The sequence below is a fragment of the Littorina saxatilis genome, linkage group LG12, assembly GCF_037325665.1.
Source record: "Littorina saxatilis isolate snail1 linkage group LG12, US_GU_Lsax_2.0, whole genome shotgun sequence".
NCBI lineage: Eukaryota > Metazoa > Mollusca > Gastropoda > Littorinimorpha > Littorinidae > Littorina > Littorina saxatilis.
This window is the reverse complement of record NC_090256.1, coordinates 8,289,511-8,310,705: the sequence shown is the minus strand read 5'-3', so window position 1 is coordinate 8,310,705 and position 21,195 is coordinate 8,289,511. Positions and strand designations below refer to the sequence as shown.

At 41.1% G+C, this 21,195-nt stretch overlaps 1 protein-coding gene across 2 annotated transcripts; it reads left to right on the top strand.

Moving 5' to 3' along the window:
- The first annotated feature begins 254 nt into the window (after positions 1–254).
- On the top strand, positions 255–20,292 carry LOC138981188 (uncharacterized). 2 transcript variants are annotated; one of them, XM_070354027.1, is made up of 8 exons: positions 255–619; positions 2,403–2,459; positions 5,417–6,010; positions 6,590–7,183; positions 8,469–8,630; positions 9,661–11,707; positions 12,502–12,726; positions 14,573–20,292. In XM_070354027.1, exons 1-5 carry the CDS (start codon positions 557–559, stop codon positions 8,559–8,561), a joined length of 1,401 nt encoding a protein of 466 aa, XP_070210128.1. In that variant the 5' UTR covers positions 255–556; the 3' UTR covers positions 8,562–8,630; positions 9,661–11,707; positions 12,502–12,726; positions 14,573–20,292. The 2 variants fall into 2 exon arrangements, with proteins under 2 accessions (XP_070210128.1, XP_070210129.1); XM_070354028.1 differs by having other exon boundaries at positions 255–1,180.
- Positions 20,293–21,195: the final 903 nt, after the last annotated feature.

Sequence of the window (21,195 nt, the reverse complement as noted above, 5' to 3'; positions counted from 1 at the left end):
TGAGTGTGTGCGTATGTGTATATATGTGTGTATGAGTGCGTGCGTGTGTGTGTGTGTGTGTGTATGTGTGTGTGTGTGAGTGAGTGTGTGTTTGTGTTTGTGTGTGTGTGTGTATGTGCGTGTGCGTGTGTGTTTGTGTGCGTGTGTGGGTGTGTGTGTGTGTGTGTGTGTGTGTATGTGTGTGTGTGTGTGTGTGTGAGTGTGTGTGTGTGTGTGTGTCTGTGTGTGTGTGTGTGTGGGTGTGTGTATGTGTGTTTGTGTGAGCCCCGTTAAGCTGCCTTTTGCAAGTTTACACACCCTCATTAGGATGCCGGGTCGGTATATCCTGCCGGCAGCATAGGGAAATATTGTCAAAAGCCGTATAAAACGGTCAATAAATACCCCCAAATTAAGTTTCGTTTCGTTTTACGTCAGGCAGGAAAATGGAGGTAAAATGTCACGGATGCATGTTTTTTACACACCTCTTGCGTAATAGGTGACCGCGCATACACGGTATAATTCCTCACACAAGTTCACACACAAGTTCGGCGCGCCAAAACTTCAGTTGACACTGAAAATGGACACCGCAGGGAGAGAGCGGCGGCAAGAGCAGCGAAGCCGATGTGACCGAAAGAGGCCGGTATGTTTAATTTGGATGATTAATGTTTATAATATACGAAAGCATGATATAGTCTACATATATTTTGTTGACATATAATTTTGAAGTAGTTGTAAATTACGTTGGTTTGTAAAGAAGTCTTGTTTTTTTTATCATGACGTCACAGCGATGTTGTCGCGTAACCGGAAGTTTGTTGAAATCGTAAAACTTGACTCAACGAGCTGACGACGTCCATCGTCGAGTGAATGAGTTTATCAATCGAAAGACCCAGTTTTACTTAGTTTTACATTTGTTAAATTGAAATGAAAACTTTGAGGAACAAATTGAAAGAAGATGACTGATGGATAGCACACGGCGTGCAAAGGGCAAGTAACTGAGTCAAGCAAACCTGCAAAGATGGCCGCAAGGGAGATCGCCTGAAATCGTTCAAGGCTGTCAAACTCTGATTGTTTTAGTGTCCTTCGCTTTGTCTGATCACCTCGAAACCAACTGAACTTGAAAGGATACAGGTTGGGCTTTCACCGCAACCCTAAAGTAATCGTCTGAGTGCTGTTGTTTGAAAAATAACCAGATCAAAATACGGTAGGTGCGTGGAAGTGAGAGAAAAAATTCGTGGGTGAATAATATTCCTCACACATACAGTCGGGACATAGGTTATTAGTGCTACATGAGTTATCATGCTAATGCACTTTTCGGGTTGCAATTTGTTCTGCCTAAGATTTTCATTGGTGACGAAATTTAATTCAGAAGTGGTTAGAGTTAGACTAGATCTGTTGTAAAAATCCAGGACGTTATCAACTGATCATGGTTTCGACTTCTATTCAGCGAAAATGGCGCATTTCTACAAAGGCACCTTTTCAGAATCTTTGACAGCTTCACTTACGCTGCAGACACACATTTGAAAACCATACATGTTGTCGTCTGCTACTTCATAATCTGTCTCATTGGGGAAGTGCCTCATTTTGATTGAAAACTAGGGCATTGTCTTTAGCAATATCGCAAAGCCAGCAATACGGCTGATATCGGTTGTGTGTGTGTGTGTGTGTGGGGGGGGGGGGGGGGGGGGGGGCAACGTGCATGCTAAAGTAACTGCATGAATGAAAACATTTGCGGATTCACCATTTTGGAATAGGTTTTTCCTTTGCGGCGATTGAAAAGTGATAACTTCTACACTTTCGATGTGGTAACTTTGTGATTACTTACAGGTGTGATTTAATAATCTTTTTAACTTTAAGTGATAGCACGATAATTACATACATCTAAGGGAAGTCAGCAATTGTGCGTTGAAACTGATTGATTTCACTTCTCAACATAAAAGTTGGTGTGCATGTTCCTCATTGTTTTATGTAGATCTTTATGTAACATGCTCTTGTTAACCTTCACTGTAGTTTTTGAAGGATTAGATGAATACCGTTAAAAAGTAACTGAAAATATTATTGGGTAAAACTAACTGTCTACTTGACTTCTGATCGTCCCTACGTTTAGGTTCGAACCAAGAAGTTCCCTCAAAAATACCTGGAGAAAAAAATCAGAATGATAAAACAAGTGAAAACAAAATTGTTCTGGAAGTACAGCAGGAGTGATGCCCGCCAAATTGTTTAATTCACAAAAACAAATTCCTTATATGAAATGGAAAAAAATAGATAACCAAATACTGACTTGCAATTGTATAAATTATTTGTCTTTATCTTCGTTAACAGACACAGACACTATTTTTTGGCCAAATGTGTTTGATGTTTGAAACATCAAACAATGAAATACTCACTTTCTTTTTATCTTACAGTACTTACACCTTTTTTTTCAGATGACAAGAGGGCAAGTGATGGTGGAATTGTCCCGCAAGAAGATTAAAATTTCTCATGTGAGTAAATATATACTTTTTTTTAAAGAAAATGTTGCAGGGAAATGCAGGTTCTTAAGTATTACTTGTTATGTTGGTTTTCTTATTTAATATATATGTAAAATTTAAAATTCCTCTGGTAAAAAAAATTGTTCTTTAACTGATAATTTGGTTTACGTATACACACAGAAATGTCAAGTAACACCACGATAGTATACTTTGACATCTTGACCAAAAGAGTGGGTCTGAAACTTTAGGTAGACTGAAAAGAAATATAGTGGACGCCGCTTAAAGATACACAGTCGGTTAATTCTCTCTCACAGAATCTCTCGGTCTTTAAGGCTGTACATAACAGTCATGTTGTAATTAAGCCAAACTGTAAATTACAGCCAGAATTATGGCCGCATTGATGAGCTATTAATTTATGAATACAGTGGTACTCCCGACGAACGACCCCCCCATCAGAGACCCTCTCCCTTCTCAGACCTCATTCTTGCTGACGGATTAGTTTTGCTATATAAATCACCCCCATGGCCGACTCCCCCCAGAACCCGATTTGCGACCGACTAGTTGTTACAATTTGCGACCTTGTAACGACATTTTCAAATCAAAACCTAACAAAAAATCGTAACGTTTTGCTTGAATCACTGAAAAAAGATCGCAAAAATCACTCGGCCGGAAATATAACAGACGACGCGTTTAGGTCTCGATTGCGCATGTCCGGCGTTCACAATTTTACGATCCCAACATGCCCTTTTCTTTCTTCTTCTTCTTCTTCTTCTTCTTCCATATTGTGACCACGGTCATTTAGGCTGACCATTATGTCACATTGTGGAGGGTTGCAGATTCCAAAGAGTAAAAAAAAAAAAAAAAACCTAGCTAGAATCTACTGGGGGCTGGGGAGTTCCTGCACAATGCAGGAACTCGACTCCTGCGCAATGCAGGAGTCTGGGGCCTGGGGGTGTGAGAGGAGGAGGGATGAAGGGGTCTCGTTCCAGTCCCTGATTGTTCTTGGGAGGAACTTTGTTCTTTGTCCACTTCCTTTCGAAAAATCAACAAACACACGCGCGAGCATCAACGATCTTCTTCTTCAACCATGGCTTCGAACTCTCCTTCAACTTCAAACACTCAATCGCGCGGAAAGAAGAGGACATTTTTGACTCTGGAACAGAGGGTGGAAGTGGTGAAACGGAGCCGTAAGGGCGAAACAGCAATTTCGATCGCGCGGTCGTTTGAGGTAGGAAAAACTCAGATTCAATCGATCGTCAGCGACCAAGAAAACGTGGTCAATCGATGGGAGACCGGCGAAAATTGTGACCGCAAATACTCCAAGGCAAGGAAATGTATTTATGGTGACCTCAACGAACGCGTTTGGAGTTGGTTTTGTGACAGGTGTATAGTCCTCTTCCAAATACTGACACCCATATGAACATAAACTCTTTTGACTCCCAAATATTTTTTTAAATACATGTAGAGGATACAATTAAAGTAAAAAAAAAAACAGAAAAAATACATACCTCTTGCTTTTTATTGAATTAGATTATCAAATTAATTCACCAAACCACAACTGTAATTATGCCACAACTTCGACGGACCCTGAAGGTATTTCTCTCTTTCTCTCTGTCACTGATTTTTTCTCTCTCACTGTCTTTTTCTGACCTGACCTCACCCCCCTTGTAAGACCCCCCCCCCCTTTTAAGACCTAAATTTGTCAGATTTTGGGAGGTCTTACATGGGGAGTACCACTGTATTTAATTTTCACTTAGTTTGACTTGGAAACCAACTTAATAAGACCCCAGTCCCACAAAGGCGAATTTCTCCGCAGCGCATTTGTCCTTGAGTCTCTGCGAGTGCGACTGACTGTAAGTCTGCACGCTTTTTCACTGCCCAGCGTGCGCTTTTTTCAAAGAAAGAAAGCCGTTTGATGTGTCACTGTGTTGTGCTCAGTGGCTAGGGCTCGAAATTAACGGGTGCCTGGTGAATTTTGCACGGAAAGTTGGTGACGGGCACGCAAAGTTCGCGTCAAAGGTGCCCGATTTGCACGCAAAAAAATCGAAAACAATGACTTTTAGTCAACAGAAGGCACTCATAGTTCCATCAGGGCACTCAAACTTTTTCAGTAATGGGCCCGGGTTGCACTCAAGGAAAAAGGTTAATTTCTAGCCCTGGTGGCAAGTACTGTGAACAGTGACTTTAGATGCGCTTCAAAATTAAATGATAAAATATTGATTTCTCCTCATTGCAGCCATAATTGTGGCTGTAATTTACAGGTTGTCTTAATTACACAATGACTGTGACAGTCCTGAAAGCCCGGCTGATTCTGTGAGAGACACTTCAACGAATTAATCCATCCTTAATAAAGCTGCGGTTGATAAAGCCAGCCACTTTAAAAACTGAATTTTTTAGGGTCCGGAATGTCCACTATATGTTATGCTTAAGAAAAAGCCGCTTAATAAAGCCATTTTTGTAACTTTTGTGGTGAAATTTAAAGCAAAATCCTGTTTCTTAGTCACTTGAGTAAAAGTGACTCAATTGTAATCGGCCAGTGTTTAGTCTGGCCAGACGGATGACGTGTCACAACCTTAAGGTTGGACTTTTCTCGGAAACTATAAAAGTGACCGAGTTCAAATTTTGTTTGATCATTACCCCCAACGCTTTAACATTAGTTTTGTTGACCCTTGTTAAGATCACTCACAGGGCAACCTCGAAGGAAAAATTGGAAATTTTATATAGATCTCTGAAACTATTCATCGGATTTGTTTCAAACTTGGTAGAATTCTTTACATCAAATTAGTAACATTAGCGTTTTACAAATTATGTCATCAAAAAAATAAGAGAGATAACTAGCCTTTCTGTTCAGTAACACAATAGCAAATCTACAGTAATAAACCTGATTGTGATTGACTAGATAAGTACAGAGCTTATTTTTCTGTTAGCTTGAAGGAAAACTCTCAACTTTTTATTCATGAAACTTTCAGGTACAGGAGAGACTTTCACTGCAGGAACGACAACAACAACACCAGTCCCAGCCAGCCTTACATGCTGCCGACTCCTTCTCCATCGCAGAGGGGGGTCGGGAAACCCCCATCTCCCCTCCGTCAGCCTTCGCCTCGTCGGCTGCCACGCCCGTCAACAAGCACAACATCTCCATCGTCGCCCAGCCCCCTCCCCTCAACCTGAGGGAGCTGCGAGTGGAAGAACAATCCAACAACACTGAAAGCGACATCAACTCTGATGTCTTGGACAGTTCTAGATCAGAGTTTGAGAGGATTTACACCGTTGCTGAAAAATATCACCATGACGTTGATGGTGGTGATGAAGATTTTGACCTTGACGCAGCCTTCATTGTGGCAGCTGCTGCTGACGACAGTCTCCTCGACAACCTTAGCAGAGGTCGTGGCGGCGACAAGGGAGATGTGTCTCCGGCTGATACGATAAAGAACAAATCTCCGGCCAGCGTGTGCTCGGCGGATTCTGTCGTTGTGCTCATGTGTCAGGAGAGAGTGACCAACACCGCTGTGACTGAAAACAGTCAAACTGCTGATAAGAAAGAGATCTTGAACGATGACCAGGTAATCCTTTTCTCTTTTCCCCCTCACTCATCAGTTATGAGTTTATAAAAAGACAAAACTGTTGTTTTTCTGGCAAGTTACTTCAATGACAAAACAGGGGTGTTCAAATACGAAACCCAGGGTTACCTAAACAACAGTTGGGAAAGACAGACACATTAAAGCTTGTAGTACCTCCAAGTCGAACATGGAGAGATAAAACTATAGTAAAAGTGACTGAGTTCAAAATTTGTTTGATCATTACCCCCAACGCTTTAACATTAGTTTTGTTGACCCTTGTTAAGATCATTCACAGGGCAACCTCGAAGGAAAAATTGGAAATGTTATATAGATCTCTGAAACTATTCATCGGATTTGTTTCAAACTTGGTAGAATTGTTCTTTACATCAAATTAGTAACATCTTTAGCGTTTTACAAATTATGTCATCAAAAAAATAAGTGAGATAACTAGCCTTTCTGTTCAGTAACACAATAGCAAATCTACAGTAATAAACCGGATTGTGATTGACTAGATAAGTACAGAGCTTATTTTTCTGTTAGCTTGAAGGAAAACTCTCAACTTTTTATTCATGAAACTTTCAGGTTCAGGAGAGACTTTCACTGCAGGAAAGACAACAACAACACCAGTCCCAGCCAGCCTTACATGCTGCCGACTCCTTCTCCATCGCAGAGGGGGGTCGGGAAACCCCCATCTCCCCTCCGTCAGCCTTCGCCTCGTCGGCTGCCACGCCCGTCAACAAGCACAACATCTCCATCGTCGCCCAGCCCCCTCCCCTCAACCTGAGGGAGCTGCGAGTGGAAGAACAATCCAACAACACTGAAAGCGACATCAACTCTGATGTCTTGGACAGTTCTAGATCAGAGTTTGAGAGGATTTACACCGTTGCTGAAAAATATCACCATGACGTTGATGGTGGTGATGAAGATTTTGACCTTGACGCAGCCTTCATTGTGGCAGCTGCTGCTGACGATAGTCTCCTCGACAACCTTAGCAGAGGTCGTGGCGGCGACAAGGGAGATGTGTCTCCGGCTGATATGATAAAGAACAAATCTCCGGCCAGCGTGTGCTCGGCGGATTCTGTCGTTGTGCTCATGTGTCAGGAGAGAGTGACCAACACCGCTGTGACTGAAAACAGTCAAACTGCTGATAAGAAAGAGATCTTGAACGATGACCAGGTAATCCTTTTCTCTTTTCCCCCTCACTCATCAGTTATGAGTTTATAAAAAGACAAAACTGTTGTTTTTCTGGCAAGTTACTTCAATGACAAAACAGGGGTGTTCAAATACGAAACCCAGGGTTACCTAAACAACAGTTGGGAAAGACAGACACATTAAAGCTTGTAGTACCTCCAAGTCGAACATGGAGGGATAAAACTATAGTAAAAATGAATGCTAAGTCTAATATGTGGGCTGACATGTACAAATTTCACCCCTATTGTATAAAGCTTTTACTTCCATTTTTTAAAATTTGTTTTTACTTACTTTTTACTCGAATAGATTATCATAATTATATGCTTATACTGTTATAGGTAAGAAATTTCACTGCATTGCACACACCTAAGATATTGCAATGGAAGTTTTAGTCTGGGGGACAGGTCATTTCATCATTTTCCATTCTGAACCCAAATTTTAGTTGAGAGGGATCACTTATGCATTTATTTTGCTTTCTTTGAAATGGCTTTTTACATTTCTGCAGTAGATTTCATTACCCTGTGTCAGTTACAGGATTTTTTCTGTGGACTAGAATTCCCGGCAATAACACTTTCTTGCTTTTTTGCGGTGGATTACATCATTCAGGCACATGGTACCCTTCAACAAATTTGCGGATATCAGCAAAGTCTGTCCGATTGGAACCACCATTTCTTAGCCTGTTTTAGTGTTTAGTCAATTAGTGTGAAATCTTTGCAGAAAATGATGGAGAATTGTTCAAGAAGCAACTTTTCAGCGAAAGTTGCTTCCGACTTTGTACAATGCCTGAGAATTTCACAACCCTGTGGTAGTTGCAGGATTTTACGGTGGATAGAAGAGATGAAATCACTTGTCGGGGGTTGTAGCGTTGTTGGTTGGAGCGTCTGGTTGATTTGGCTGACTGTGGATCGAGCCCAGGTACCAGAATCAACTTGAGGGGAGACCAGAAGGTTTGTACCACCCTCGTGTGCTAACGCATGCAGAAAGATTAATGCACATTTTAAACTTCAAGATCCCGAGTTTCCCGCGAAAGTCTAGGGGCTCGGAAACACAAAGATATCCAGCACGCCTTCCCCTGAAGTTGGCGTCTTGCTGCCCGCGTAGCGGGGTAGGAAAAGCAGTCTGGCACGCAATACTCTCACCATAAGGCAACCCTGACACAGTAAAAAGTTCAAGAAAGAAAGAAAAAAATCATTCTACTACCCTGCATCAGTAACAGGATTTTATGGTGGATCTAGAGAAGAGATTGAATCATTTCTCTACCCTTTGTCAGTTACAGGATTTCACGGTGGATCTAGAGAAGAGCTCGGCGGGAGGCCTGGGCTTCACGGTGGTTGGGTGTGCCAGCACCACAGGGGGCCGCTAAATGAAGGCCGGGGTGCAGGATCCGGCACTTTCCGATGGACGCCTTCGCCCACGTGACAGGCTCATCCAGGTCAGCAGTTTACATATATGTCCGAAAAACCCTTACCGAGTTAACAAAGGCGAGAAAACTGTCGCCTTTCACTGATAGCCTACTGGGACGATTCGATTCTCTGTTGCGGAAAATAAATCTGCAAAGGAAGTACAAGAGATTGGACCGCGATATGTATTTGCGTTGTAGTGGAAGGCATTTAAAAACACTTGTGTTCAAGTGGGCTACAAGCATGTTGGTGCGATATAGCCGAATTCACAATATACTGGACTGCAATATAGTGGTAGTCCCCTGAACTGTTTTACGGCAACTTACCAGAGTGAGACTTAATCCTACAGAGGATATATATAGTTTGGCTGAATTGTAAAGAAGATTGAAGCTTATTGCATATTGTTTTACAGTGTTTCCCATCACGTACAATTGAGGGTATTTCACGTAATAAATTAAAAAATCACGTTATTATTGCTTGCTTGGGGGTATAAAAACAAAGAAAAATCATTTGGGGGGTATACAAACGTAAACGAATTTCAAATGAGGGCATTGACTTTCGATCTTGAGCAATGGAGAAAAAATCAGAGAGAGAGAGAAGCAGAAAATACTAGTCAAAGTTTAAAACAACAGCTTGCTTATAAATGTATTGAACAGTTAAACAAACTAAAACAATTACAGCTGTAAATTTCAGAAAGATAATTTATGAGTCACTTGAGTGGCGGGGTAAAAACAGTGTGGCATGCAAGACTCACCATAAGGTGACCCTGAGAGTAAAAAGCTCAGGAACACAGAGGTAGAAAAAGAAGAAGTTACCATCTTGTCACCGAAATAAGAATACTTTGGAAAATTAATTATGTTCATGGGAATAACTTCAATAAGGAATGATACAGAAAGAATTTGAAGCACGTGGTGAGATTGACAACGGTGCAGTTGTGTTTGAGACGATCTTAGAAATAACTCCAATTGAAAGGCATTCAGCAATTACTTGACTAACGACCCATGCTCTCTTACCTAAAATGCATGTAGCATATGTGATAAACCCCTTTCATTTATGTTTCAGGACAAAGACAGTGCCAGTTCGGACTACGATTTGTCGGACACAGACCCAACATGGATTCCCAACGATGAGTCTCAAAAGGACCATGTTTCTGACTCTGACAGTTCTGCTGTAAATGAGCAAACAATACCCTCCCCTTTTCCTTACTTATCGGTTCCACTTGAAAATCCAAATGCTCCGTCAACATTGCAACGTTGCGATATTTCTTCCACATGTCATTCTTCCTCTGACAAGCAAGAGCCTGAAATTACTGGCTTTACTGTTGATCAAAGTTCAGGAGATGGACCAAAAAAGAAGAAAAAAGATAAATCTCATTGGTGTCTTGTGTGTGGTTTGTCTACAACAAAGTTGGAAAGACATTTCAATAGTTTTCACAGAGATGAGTCCATTCTTGTTCCATTGTTTCATGCATCGAGGAAAGACAAGAAAAAAGAATTGTCAAAGATGAGAAATTTAGGGGATCATAGGCATAACCGGAAAGTTTGGGAAGAAGGCAAAGGGGAAATTGTGGTAAAGCGCAAAAGTGCCAAAGAAGAAAAGCAAGTGAAAGACTTTGTACCTTGTCCAGAGTGTTACGGTTATTTCAATTCGAAGGACATGTACCGTCATAAGTGCGTAAAACCCTGTTGCAAGTCTTCAAAAGGAAAGGTTGTTGCTGGAAGACTTCTTCTTCCTGCTGTCCCGGGGAGTAAAATCACCAGGGACCATGACGAAGAAAAGCTGCGTGAAATATTGGAACATGTGAAAAATGACCCAGTGGGCATGATTGTTAAAACAGATATAACGATTCGGGAACTTGCACTGCGAGAGACGAGGAAGAATGGGTTTGATTCCGATCGACATGCTTACATTCGAAATAAACTGAGAGAAATAGCACGCCTTGTACTTGCACTCAGGAAAGAAAGTGGCAATCAGAATGGACAGTTGATTGATTTTCTGAAACCGGACATGTTCAGTACTATTGTCCAAGCTACACGTGTACTTTGTGAATTTTCAAAAGAGTCGTCCGACTTCAAAAACCCATCAACGGCAAAGAAAATTGGCCACACTTTGAAAAGATGCACCTTGTTGATGCAAGCAAAGGCCATTGAGCAAAATGACATGCAACTGAGACAGCAGTGCAAGCACTTCATAGAAGTCTTCGATGTTCGGTGGAATGAATGGGTTTCGTCGTCAGCCGCAAGAACTCTTTACAGAAGACATCAGAACAATGTGCAGCGACTTCCACTCTCGAAAGATATACAAAAGCTCTCGTCGCACCTATCACAGGTTGCAGAGGATGCAAAAAAGGACATGAAAAACGCTTCTTCTTCTCGGGACAAAACAACAGCTCGACATTCACTTTGTAAAGCTCTACTCAGTCAAGTGATCCTCTTCAACCGCCGAAGATCTGGAGAAGTGTCCAAAATGAAAGTTCAAGATTTTGAAAACCGTCAGCTTGATACAAGTGATGACATTCTGCACAGCTTGCCTTCATTTGAACAAGCTTTGAGTAAATCATTACAAAGGGTGGAGATTATTGGCAAAACTGGCACAATCGTTCCAATTTTGCTGACAGCAAATTTGGTAGATTCTTTTGAAACACTCATTGCATCTCGTCAAGAAGCTGGCATTCCTGAAACAAACAACTTTGTTTTCTCTCAAAGCTGCTTTGGTCATGGTGATAGAAATGGACACATTCGCGGAAGTGACACTCTGAAGATTCATTGCCAACAAGCAGATTTGCAGCACCCTGAACTTATTACGTCCACATCCTTGAGAAAGCACGTAGCCACAATGACTCAACTCTACAATCTTGCAGACAATGAGCTTGACGTTGTTGCTCAGTTTCTGGGTCATGACATTCGCACACACAGACGTTACTATAGATTACCTTCTGCAGCGCTTCAAGTGACGAAAGTGGCAAAACTTCTCATTCAGTTGGAGAAAGGAGAAATAATAAACCCAACTTCTCTGGACAGTGTCGACATCAGCGATGACATCATTGTTGACGAGGAGAACGACGACGATGAAGAAGATACCCATCCTCAAACAGCAGCCTCACAAAAAGGTATTTGAACTAATTAGAAAATGATTTGTTTCTATATAATGCTTGGTATCAAATTTCATTGACAAGCACTAGAGGAGATGAGCTGGTGGCCATACTAAGGCAGGATTTTTTCGTTAAACTGTTAATTAACACAGCAAGAGCTGAATGGACCCTACCACCTGTCAATCAAGTCAAAACTCTACTCCAATCAAATGCAGCCCAGCGCGAGCCTTATTTTAATATTATTGAACCACAATCAAAAGCCAGCAATCGTGAGCCTTATTTTAATATTATTGCACCGCGCAATCAGAAGCCAGCAAGCGCGAGCCATAAATCACGTATTGAACTCGGCTCAAAAGATGCACGGGACTTGTGTGCTTGTATGACTAATCTTAGTAATCAGTTCTCTCGAGACTGACCGCCATCGTTTGTTTTTTTACGTTTTCGTCGTTGCCTACTTGGCTAAAGAAGATGGATCTGGAAGTTTATTGTCGGTAAAACTTTTGTTTCGTTGGAAAACTTGTTAAATTCAGTGGAGCAGGTCGACGGCGTAAATCTGATACGTATTGAAAGGGTCAAAACCGTCAAATTGTACGGACACAGACTGGGAAGGGCTGCATTTTGAGCAGCTGGTTTACGTTTAACACGGTGGGAATTGAGCGCTTGTATGATTGGTCAAAGTTATTGCGAGACTTTTGTCAAGATGTTTGTTTCTTCCCACAACTTGGCGGAGACCCTGACAGCATTTTTAAGTAAACCACGGCCCTGGTATCCAAAAAGAGACTTTTTAATTTTACTCTTTTTTTTTATTTCAGGACAAGGACACCACAACTTCACTGGATATCCGCAGCTGTGTGGCCAGACAGGGTCATCTGGATCGCTTCAGTCTTCTGGTGGTACGCTCTCATCTGGATCGCTTCAGTCTTCTGGTGCGACACGGTCACCTGGATCGCTTCAGTCTTCTGGTGGTAAGCTCTCATCTGGATCGCTTCAGTCTTCTGGTGCGACACAGTCACCTGGATCGCTTCAGTCTTCTGGTGGTACGCTCTCATTTTTCACCTTTGTTTGATGCGTCGAGGTCAGATGCCATGATTGTTTCACCTGTCGGTGCAAATGTTGCCCCTCAGCCCTACGGACTTCGGGGTAACTTTTGCACTGACAGGTGAAACAATCATGGCATCTGACCTCGACGCATCAAACAGCAGTGAATAATGTATAATTATTATTCAGAGGATCGGATAATTGAAGGAATAAAAAACGCTCGCGCTGGACCCGAGTACTCTTCAGACTGGCTCGCTCCCCCAGTATGAAAGTTTTTGTCTTGTGCACGTTTAAGACCAAGTGATTGCTCTGTGTGAATTACAGGCATTCCCTTTGCTATATAAATGCATTGCATGCGAGCCGAGGATGTGTGTGGTGACTGGCCTTTCTCTTTTATTTGATCACAGTGAAAAATATACTGCCGACCCTCTTCATAACTTAACAATATAAATGTTTGGAATGCCTGTGGTGTGAATGTTGGTTTCTGAAATTAAACTTAAGCGATTGTTCTGTGTGTGCTGATCGATCTCTACAATCGTAAACGAGAGGCTGGTCTCGGGATCCAACATCTGAGAAAAGTTCCTCATAATATGTGTAAAAACCATCAACATCACTGTGAGAAAATGAACAATACAAACACAACCAGTTCCCCTGTGGAACATTGTGGACTTTCCCACAACCTGACCTACAAAAATCCTCTGCGTGCGTGTGATGATGCGGGAAATAACCAGCGAGCTGGCTGGCTGTTCTATCAGGCTGCGTGTTGCCCCGCCGGTGTGAATTCCTCCCACTGTTAAGTCGTTTTTGTGAAAAATTAAAGTCTGCTGAGCCCAAGTACTAGCGTACTCGGGGATAAACAATAGTAAACAAGAATTTAAAAAAAATAGATAAAATAAATCGCCTATGCCGGGAATCGAACCCGGATCACTTTGGCCATAGGCGGACGTGCTTTCCACCAAGCCATTAACTCTGACAATTTTGCCAGTGAACTCAAATGCCTAGAGTGCTAACTTCAGGTCGCGCGCACGCGAAGTGGCACATGCACGCAAAGCCTGTAGGTGTCGGTGGCTGGCTGGCAGTTCTATTAGCCGAACAGCAGTTCTATCCCACCGCGAATTGCGCCCACCGCCAAGAGTCGTTTTTGTGGATTATTTCGCATTTAGGTCCCAGCTAACATTATGAAGTTTTAATACGATCAATCGGACCTATTATCAAGTTAGTGTATCAACTTTTGAACGAACTGCGCCCAGTAGTTTCCCAGCAATAAGCTGTTAAATCCAGACAGACAGACAGACAGACAGACACACAATTAAAGTCTGCTGAGCCCAAGTACTAGCGTACTCGGGTATGATGTACACTTATATCCATGTTAAGTTGACCTTTGACCTATGTTTTGATAATGTTTCGACCACCATGACCTTTTTCTACGTCGAAAGTGACTCAATCGAGCGTTTGCTCTTCTTTTTTAGTAAGTTATCAGTCTTTGCGGAACTTGCATGTCTGAGCGCGAGCTTTTCGTCAAATCACTGACCAAATGTGCATAGAAATGTAAACATTTGACAAGGCTTCCTTGGTTTTCGTCTGCTCAGAACCCACATGAAAAACAAGTTACAAGTTACTGACACATGACTGGAAAACTTTCTCTTCTTGTGCATTATACAATACAATTTTACGTATTTTTGGAATGTGCTTTTTCTGAAAGTTTGTTTTGGACAGTTCTATTCCCCAGTGCCATGACATAAGTTGTGAAGGTAGTGCTTTTGTAATTGTTTGCTGTCTGTTGTGGTGTTGTCTGTGTTTAATCTGAGGAAATTCTCAAGCATTGTATCATTTTTCTCTGTGCAGCAAGGAAAGCCTGGTCTGATGATGAAGTCAGCGCTGTGCTCAGACACCTGGAAAGCTACATCCTCCTGGGTCATCTGCCTGGCAAAGAGGTTATTGTCAAGTGTCTCATAGAGGATAAGGCTCTCAAGAACAGGACGTGGCGAAACGTCAAAGATTTTGTAAGAAACAGAATCCAAAAGAACAGGTGCAAGGACTAGTCATTTTTTGTTTGTTTGTTTGCTTAACGCCCAGCCGACCACGAAGGGCCATATCAGGGCGGTGCTGCTTTGACATATAAGGTGCGCCACACACAAGACAGAAGTCGCAGCACAGGCTTCATGTCTCACCCAGTCACATTATTCTGACACCGGACCAACCAGTCCTAGCACTAACCCCATAATGCCAGACGCCAGGCGGAGCAGCCACTAGATTGCCAATTTTTAAAGTCTTAGGTATGACCCGGCCGGGGTTCGAACCCACGACCTCCCCGATCACGGGGCGGACGCCTTACCACTAGGCCAACCGTGCGAGTCGACTAGTCATTGAGATCACTGTTGTTCATGCTGTGGTTGTCACTTTTTGTTAACAGAGTATTGTCAGGAACATCATTCAGTTCTAGTCATTCTAAGACACAGTTTTTTTTATCAGTTGAGAATTAGTTCTCAGCTGTGTTTACTGATTTTGACAAAAGCCATTAAATTACATATTCTTACTCCAATTCTCATAAATACATTGACTTCAATCTCACATGCTAGATGTCGAAAAAAACACTCAAAATACCTGCCCTTAGAAGGGTGGTAACCAAGCAAAACGAAAAGCCATAGCCGTTGCTATGAACTGACCTTGCTCAGTTACCCATAACAGCCTGCGCACCACGTGAGCGCCAGCATCCGGAATAATTAGAAAGTTCACCTGCATTCTCGTCCAAACATAAATATTGTGTTTACAAAATATAATATCGGTACTTTCCCACAAAGTACAAAAAAGTCAACTACATGCAACACACAAAACTAAACCAAAGCTCAGCAACGACAGCGTTTCCTAACAATGTGGTTGATCTCTCAGGATTTCTACGTTTTGTATTGAGACATGACTGTACAGGGAAAACTCTTGATTAGTATGCTTGATCTCTCAGGATTTATACTTTTTGCAGAGAGACATGACTGTACATGGAAATCGCTTGGTGTGAATCAGAATCGGAATCAATTTTCAGAATCAGAATCAATTTGTATTGTCTTCTAAGCTTTCTTATAAGGTATGTGTGCTTGATTTTGCAGGATTTCTACTTTTTTGTATTGAGACATGACTGTACAGGGAAAACTCTTAATTTGTATGCTTGATCTCTCAGGGGTTCTACTTTTTGTATTGAGACATGACTGTACAGGGAAAACTCTTGATTTGTGTGCTTGATCTCTCAGGAGATCTACTTTTTGTATTGAGACATGACCGTACAGGGAAAACTCTTGATTTGTGTGCTTGATCTCTCAGGAGTTCTACTTTTTGCATTGAGACATGACTGTACAGGGAAAACTTGATTTGTGTGCTTGATCTCTCGGGATTTCTACGTTTTGTATTGAGACATGACTGTACAGGGAAAACTCTTGATTTGTGTGCTTGATCTCTCAGGAGTTCTACTTTTTGTATGGAGACATGACTGTACAGGGAAAACTCTTGATTTGTATGCTTGATCTCTCAGGAGTTCTACTTTTTGTATGGAGACATGACTGTACAGGGAAAACTTGATTTGTGTGCTTGATCTCTCGGGATTTCTACGTTTTGTATTGAGACATGACTGTACAGGGAAAACATGATTTGTGTGCTTGATCTCTCGGGATTTCTCTCTCAGGAGATCTACTTTTTGTATGGAGACATGACTGTACAGGGAAAACTCTTAATTTGTATGCTTGATCTCTCAGGGGTTCTACTTTTTGCATTGAGACATGACTGTACAGGGAAAACTCTTGATTTGTGTGCTTGATCTCTCGGGATTTCTACGTTTTGTATTGAGACATGACTGTACAGGGAAAACTCTTGATTTGTGTGCTTGATCTCTCGGGATTTCTACGTTTTGTATTGAGACATGACTGTACAGGGAAAACTCTTGATTTGTGTGCTTGATCTCTCAGGAGTTCTACGTTTTGTATTGAGACATGACTGTACAGGAAAAACTCTTGATTTGTACGTATGCTTGATCTCTCATGATTTATACTTTTTGCAGAGAGACATGACTGTACATGGAAATCGCTTGGTGTGAATCAGAATCGGAATCAATTTTCAGAATCAGAATCAATTTGTATTGTCTTTTAAGCTTTCTTATAAGGTATGTGTGCTTGATTTTGCAGGATTTCTACTTTTTTGTATTGAGACATGACTGTACAGGGAAAACTCTTGATTTGTATGCTTGATCTCTCAGGGGTTCTACTTTTTGTATTGAGACATGACTGTACAGGGAAAACTCTTGATTTGTGTGCTTGATCTCTCAGGAGATCTACTTTTTGTATGGAGACATGACTGTACAGGGAAAACTCTTGATTTGTGTGCTTGATCTCTCAGGAGTTCTACTTTTTGTATTGAGACATGACTGTACAGGGAAAACTCTTGATTTGTGTGCTTGATCTCTCAGGAGATCTACTTTTTGTATTGAGACATGACCGTACAGGGAAAACTCTTGATTTGTGTGCTTGATCTCTCAGGAGTTCTACTTTTTCTATGGAGACATGACTGTACAGGGAAAACTCTTGATTTGTATGCTTGATCTCTCAGGGGTTCTACTTTTTCTATGGAGACATGACTGTACAGGGAAAACTCTTGATTTGTATGCTTGATCTCTCAGGGGTTCTACTTTTTCTATGGAGACATGACTGTACAGGGAAAACTCTTGATTTGTATGCTTGATCTCTCAGGATTTGCACTATTTGTAGAGAGACATGACTGTACAGGGAAATCGCTTGATGTGTGTGCTTGATCTCTCGGGATTTCTAATTTTTGGCTCATAAGAATCATAAAGAGTCTGTGTAATGTCGCGTGTATGTCTGGCTGTACGGCCATGTCAAAACTGTAACAATTTGCCCTTAACATGGAAACAATATGTAACATGTTTCAAACTTTGTGTGATGATGACCCTCATTGAGCTCTATGGGTTGATACCTGATTGGATGACCTTTGACCTTTTTCAAGGTCACAGCTTCAAAGAAAACAATGATGTTCTGTATCTTAGAGACTATTCATCAAACAAAACAGAGGCAGTAACTCTGCTTTTACCTCGACCTCAACAAACTTTAACATTGGGCTTTTCTTGGAAGCTATGGAAGCAAAATCTTTTAGACTTGGCAGGAATATGCCCTGTTTTGATCTTTACAACTGTTCCTAATATGAATTACTTTTGACGTTTTTCAAGGTCACAGGGGGGCTTAGAAGGTAAAAAAAAAACCGCGGGTTAGAGGGAGTCCCATATTGGACGAGAAAGAATTTACCCGATGCTTCCCAGCATGTCGTAAGAGGCGACTAATGGTTCTGTTTCTCCTTTTACCCTTGTTAAGTGTTTCTTGTATAGAATATAGTACCCCCCGCGGGTTAGGGGGAGTCCCATATTGGTTGGGACGAGAAAGATGCTATCCAGCATGTCGTAAGAGGCGACTAACGGTTCTGTTTCTCCTTTTACCTTTGTTAAAGTGTTTCTTGTATAGAATATAGTCAATGTTTGTAAAGATTTTAGTCAAGCAGTAATGTAAGAAATGTTAAGTCCTTTGTACTGGAAACTTGCATTCTCCCAGTAAGGTAATACATTGTACTACGTTGCAAGCCCCTGGAGCAATTTTTTGATTAGTGCTTTTGTGAACAAGAAACAATCAACAAGTGGCTCTATCCCATCTCCCCCCTTTCCCCTATCCCATCCCCCCCCCCCCCCTTTCCCCGTCGCGATATAACCTTGAATGGTTGAAAACGGCGTTAAACACCAAATAAAGAAAGAAAGAAAGAAAGTATAGAATATAGTCAATGTTTGTAAAGATTTTAGTCAAGCAGTATGTAAGAAATGTTTAGTCCTTTGTACTGGAAACTTGCATTCTCCCAGTAAGGTCATATATATTGTACTACATTGCAAGCCCCTGGAGCAATTTTTTGATTAGTGCTTTTGTGAACAAGAAACAATTAACAAGTGGCTTTATCCCATCTCCCCCCTTTCCCCTATCCCATCTCCCCCCTTTCCCCGTCGCGATATAACCTTGAATGGTTGAAAACGACGTTAAACACCAAATAAAGAAAGAAAGGTAAAAACCTGAGGTTCTGTATCTCACAGACTATTCTTCAGAATTGCATCAAACTTTGTAGGATTGCTCATGATCATCCCATCAAACTGATCACGTTCATACTTTGTTTGTCATAGTCAACAAAAAATAAGGGTAGTAACTCTGCTTTTCCGCCGACCTCCACAAACTTTAACATTGGGCTTTTCTCGGAAGCTATGGAACCTAAACCCCATTAACTTGGCAGGAATATGCCCTGTATTGATATTTACAATGGCGGGGACGTAGCGTAGTGGTTAGCACGTCTGGTTTGTAAGCCAGTCGGTCTGGCCGCTGAGGGTTTGAACCCCAGGTATTTTTTTTGTATTTCCAGAGTCAACATTCAGTGCAGACTCTAAAAGGACGGAATCGTACCACCCTTGTGTGCATGTGCATGCAGAAGACCAGTGCGCACGTTAAAGATCCCGAGTTTCCATCAAAAGTTTAGGGGCTCGGAAACACAAAGATACCCAGCACGCCTTCCACCAAAGTCGGCGTCGCACTGCCTACGTGGCGGGGTAAAAACTGTGTGGCTCGCAAAACTCTCACCATAAGGTGACCCTGAGAGTAAAAAGCTCAGGAACAAAGAAGAAGAAGAAGATATTTACAATTATGCAAAATATGAATGACTTTGACCTTCATTCAAGGTCACAGGGGTGTCGTCAAAGTAGTAATTTCAAATTAGAGTCGTCTGAGCGTTTGCTTTTCTTGTTTTAAAATGATGTGATCAAAAAAGTAAAAACAGTGCCGTTTCAAGACACAAAAGCAGAGACTGCTTGGAATTGTGCTTACTTTAAAGTTGTATATTTGGAAATTGAATAATGACTTTCAGATAGAAAAGAAATAAACAAAGTCATACGCTTTTGTGTCCCTTTAATCACATTTTCTTTTTCACATTGTGTGTTAACTGAGAATTTCACGTCCTAATAATTCCCCAAAATCTGTCACTGCCGAAAAGAAATCGCTTGATTTATCAGTTGCTCTAGTACCTTGGTCGAGGCTTTGTATACATTTAGGGCAGCTGTAGTTTGAAAATATGCACACAAAAAAGAAAAAAAAGAGATCAAGAACAAAGGATTGTTAAGACTCAATCTGATTCTCTTTTTTTTTTTCTAGAGAATATGTATTACTATATCAAAATCGATGAAAAAACCCTGACATTCACTGTTTTCTCAGTCCATGGCACAGTTGATATTGATTTTGACATCTCTGTCAGCATTCTCTCATGATTAAAATTGTTTCACTCTATTATGTCATAAAACATATTTGTGCAACATGTCTCAGTAGATGGGGCTGTCCTCAATTTCTTTAATTATTTTTTGAGTTTGAAACTTGTTCAGTTATATTTGTGTTTGAAACTTGTTTTAAACTTCAGGTGTGAAGTATCAGATCTATTCCAGTAATTAACTAAGAAGTTGTTTTGTTCTTTCAGTTGAATAATAAACAGTTTTTGTACAATGTTTTGTGTGTTTCTTTTTGTTCCAGTGAAATGTCCAACATCAAACTGAATCAGGTTTCAGAGAAAGGCTCATCGTAGTCCTCGGACTGACATAAAAACAAACAAACGAAAAGCAAAACAAAACCCTTTGGCCATCTAAGGGAGGTAAACATTACCATACACACATGACCACCTTATGATGGTTGAAGTTAGCAAGTCGAGGCTTTGTGTGCATATAGTGCGGTTGCAATTGTACAACATATTATTACACACAAAAAAAGGATTGTGGGGACGCATTTGATTAAGATAAGATAAAATAAAACACGACCATCTAAAGGATGTAAACATTACCATACACATATGACCGCCTGATGATGGTTAAGAAAAGCAAAACAAAACCCTTTGGCCATCTAAGGGAGGTAAACATTACCATACACACATGACCACCTTATGATGGTTGAAGTTAGCAAGTCGAGGCTTTGTGTGCATATAGTGCGGTTGCAATTGTACAACATATTATTACACACAAAAAAAGGATTGTGGGGACGCATTTGATTAAGATAAGATAAAATAAAACACGACCATCTAAAGGATGTAAACATTACCATACACATATGACCGCCTGATGATGGTTAAATTTAGCTTACACACATTGACCACTTTATGATAGTAAATGTCAACATACACTACATGGCATCTCTATTCATGTAAAATGTCAGCTTAGCTAAATTTTCAAAATAGGCGAATGATTTCTTTCTAACTTCATTTAGAATTACAAAATAAAGTTTCATCTCAAATCTGGACAGAATCGGCCTGTAAACTCTGCTCATTTTTCCCGGCATCTTAATGATTGTGCAAACTCACTGACCGGATAACGTGGCTCACACCAGTATGTGTGTGTGTGTGTATGTGTGTGTGTGTGT

Bases quoted from the DNA above. Each gene is read 5' to 3' on its own strand.
- LOC138981188 (XM_070354027.1), top strand. From the start codon at position 557: ATGGACACCGCAGGGAGAGAGCGGCGGCAAGAGCAGCGAAGCCGATGT. The intron at 2,460-5,416 runs GTGAGTAAATAT...TGAAACTTTCAG, and splicing joins AGAAGATTAAAATTTCTCAT to GTACAGGAGAGACTTTCACT. The intron at 7,184-8,468 runs GTAATCCTTTTC...ACCCTTTGTCAG, and splicing joins AGATCTTGAACGATGACCAG to TTACAGGATTTCACGGTGGA.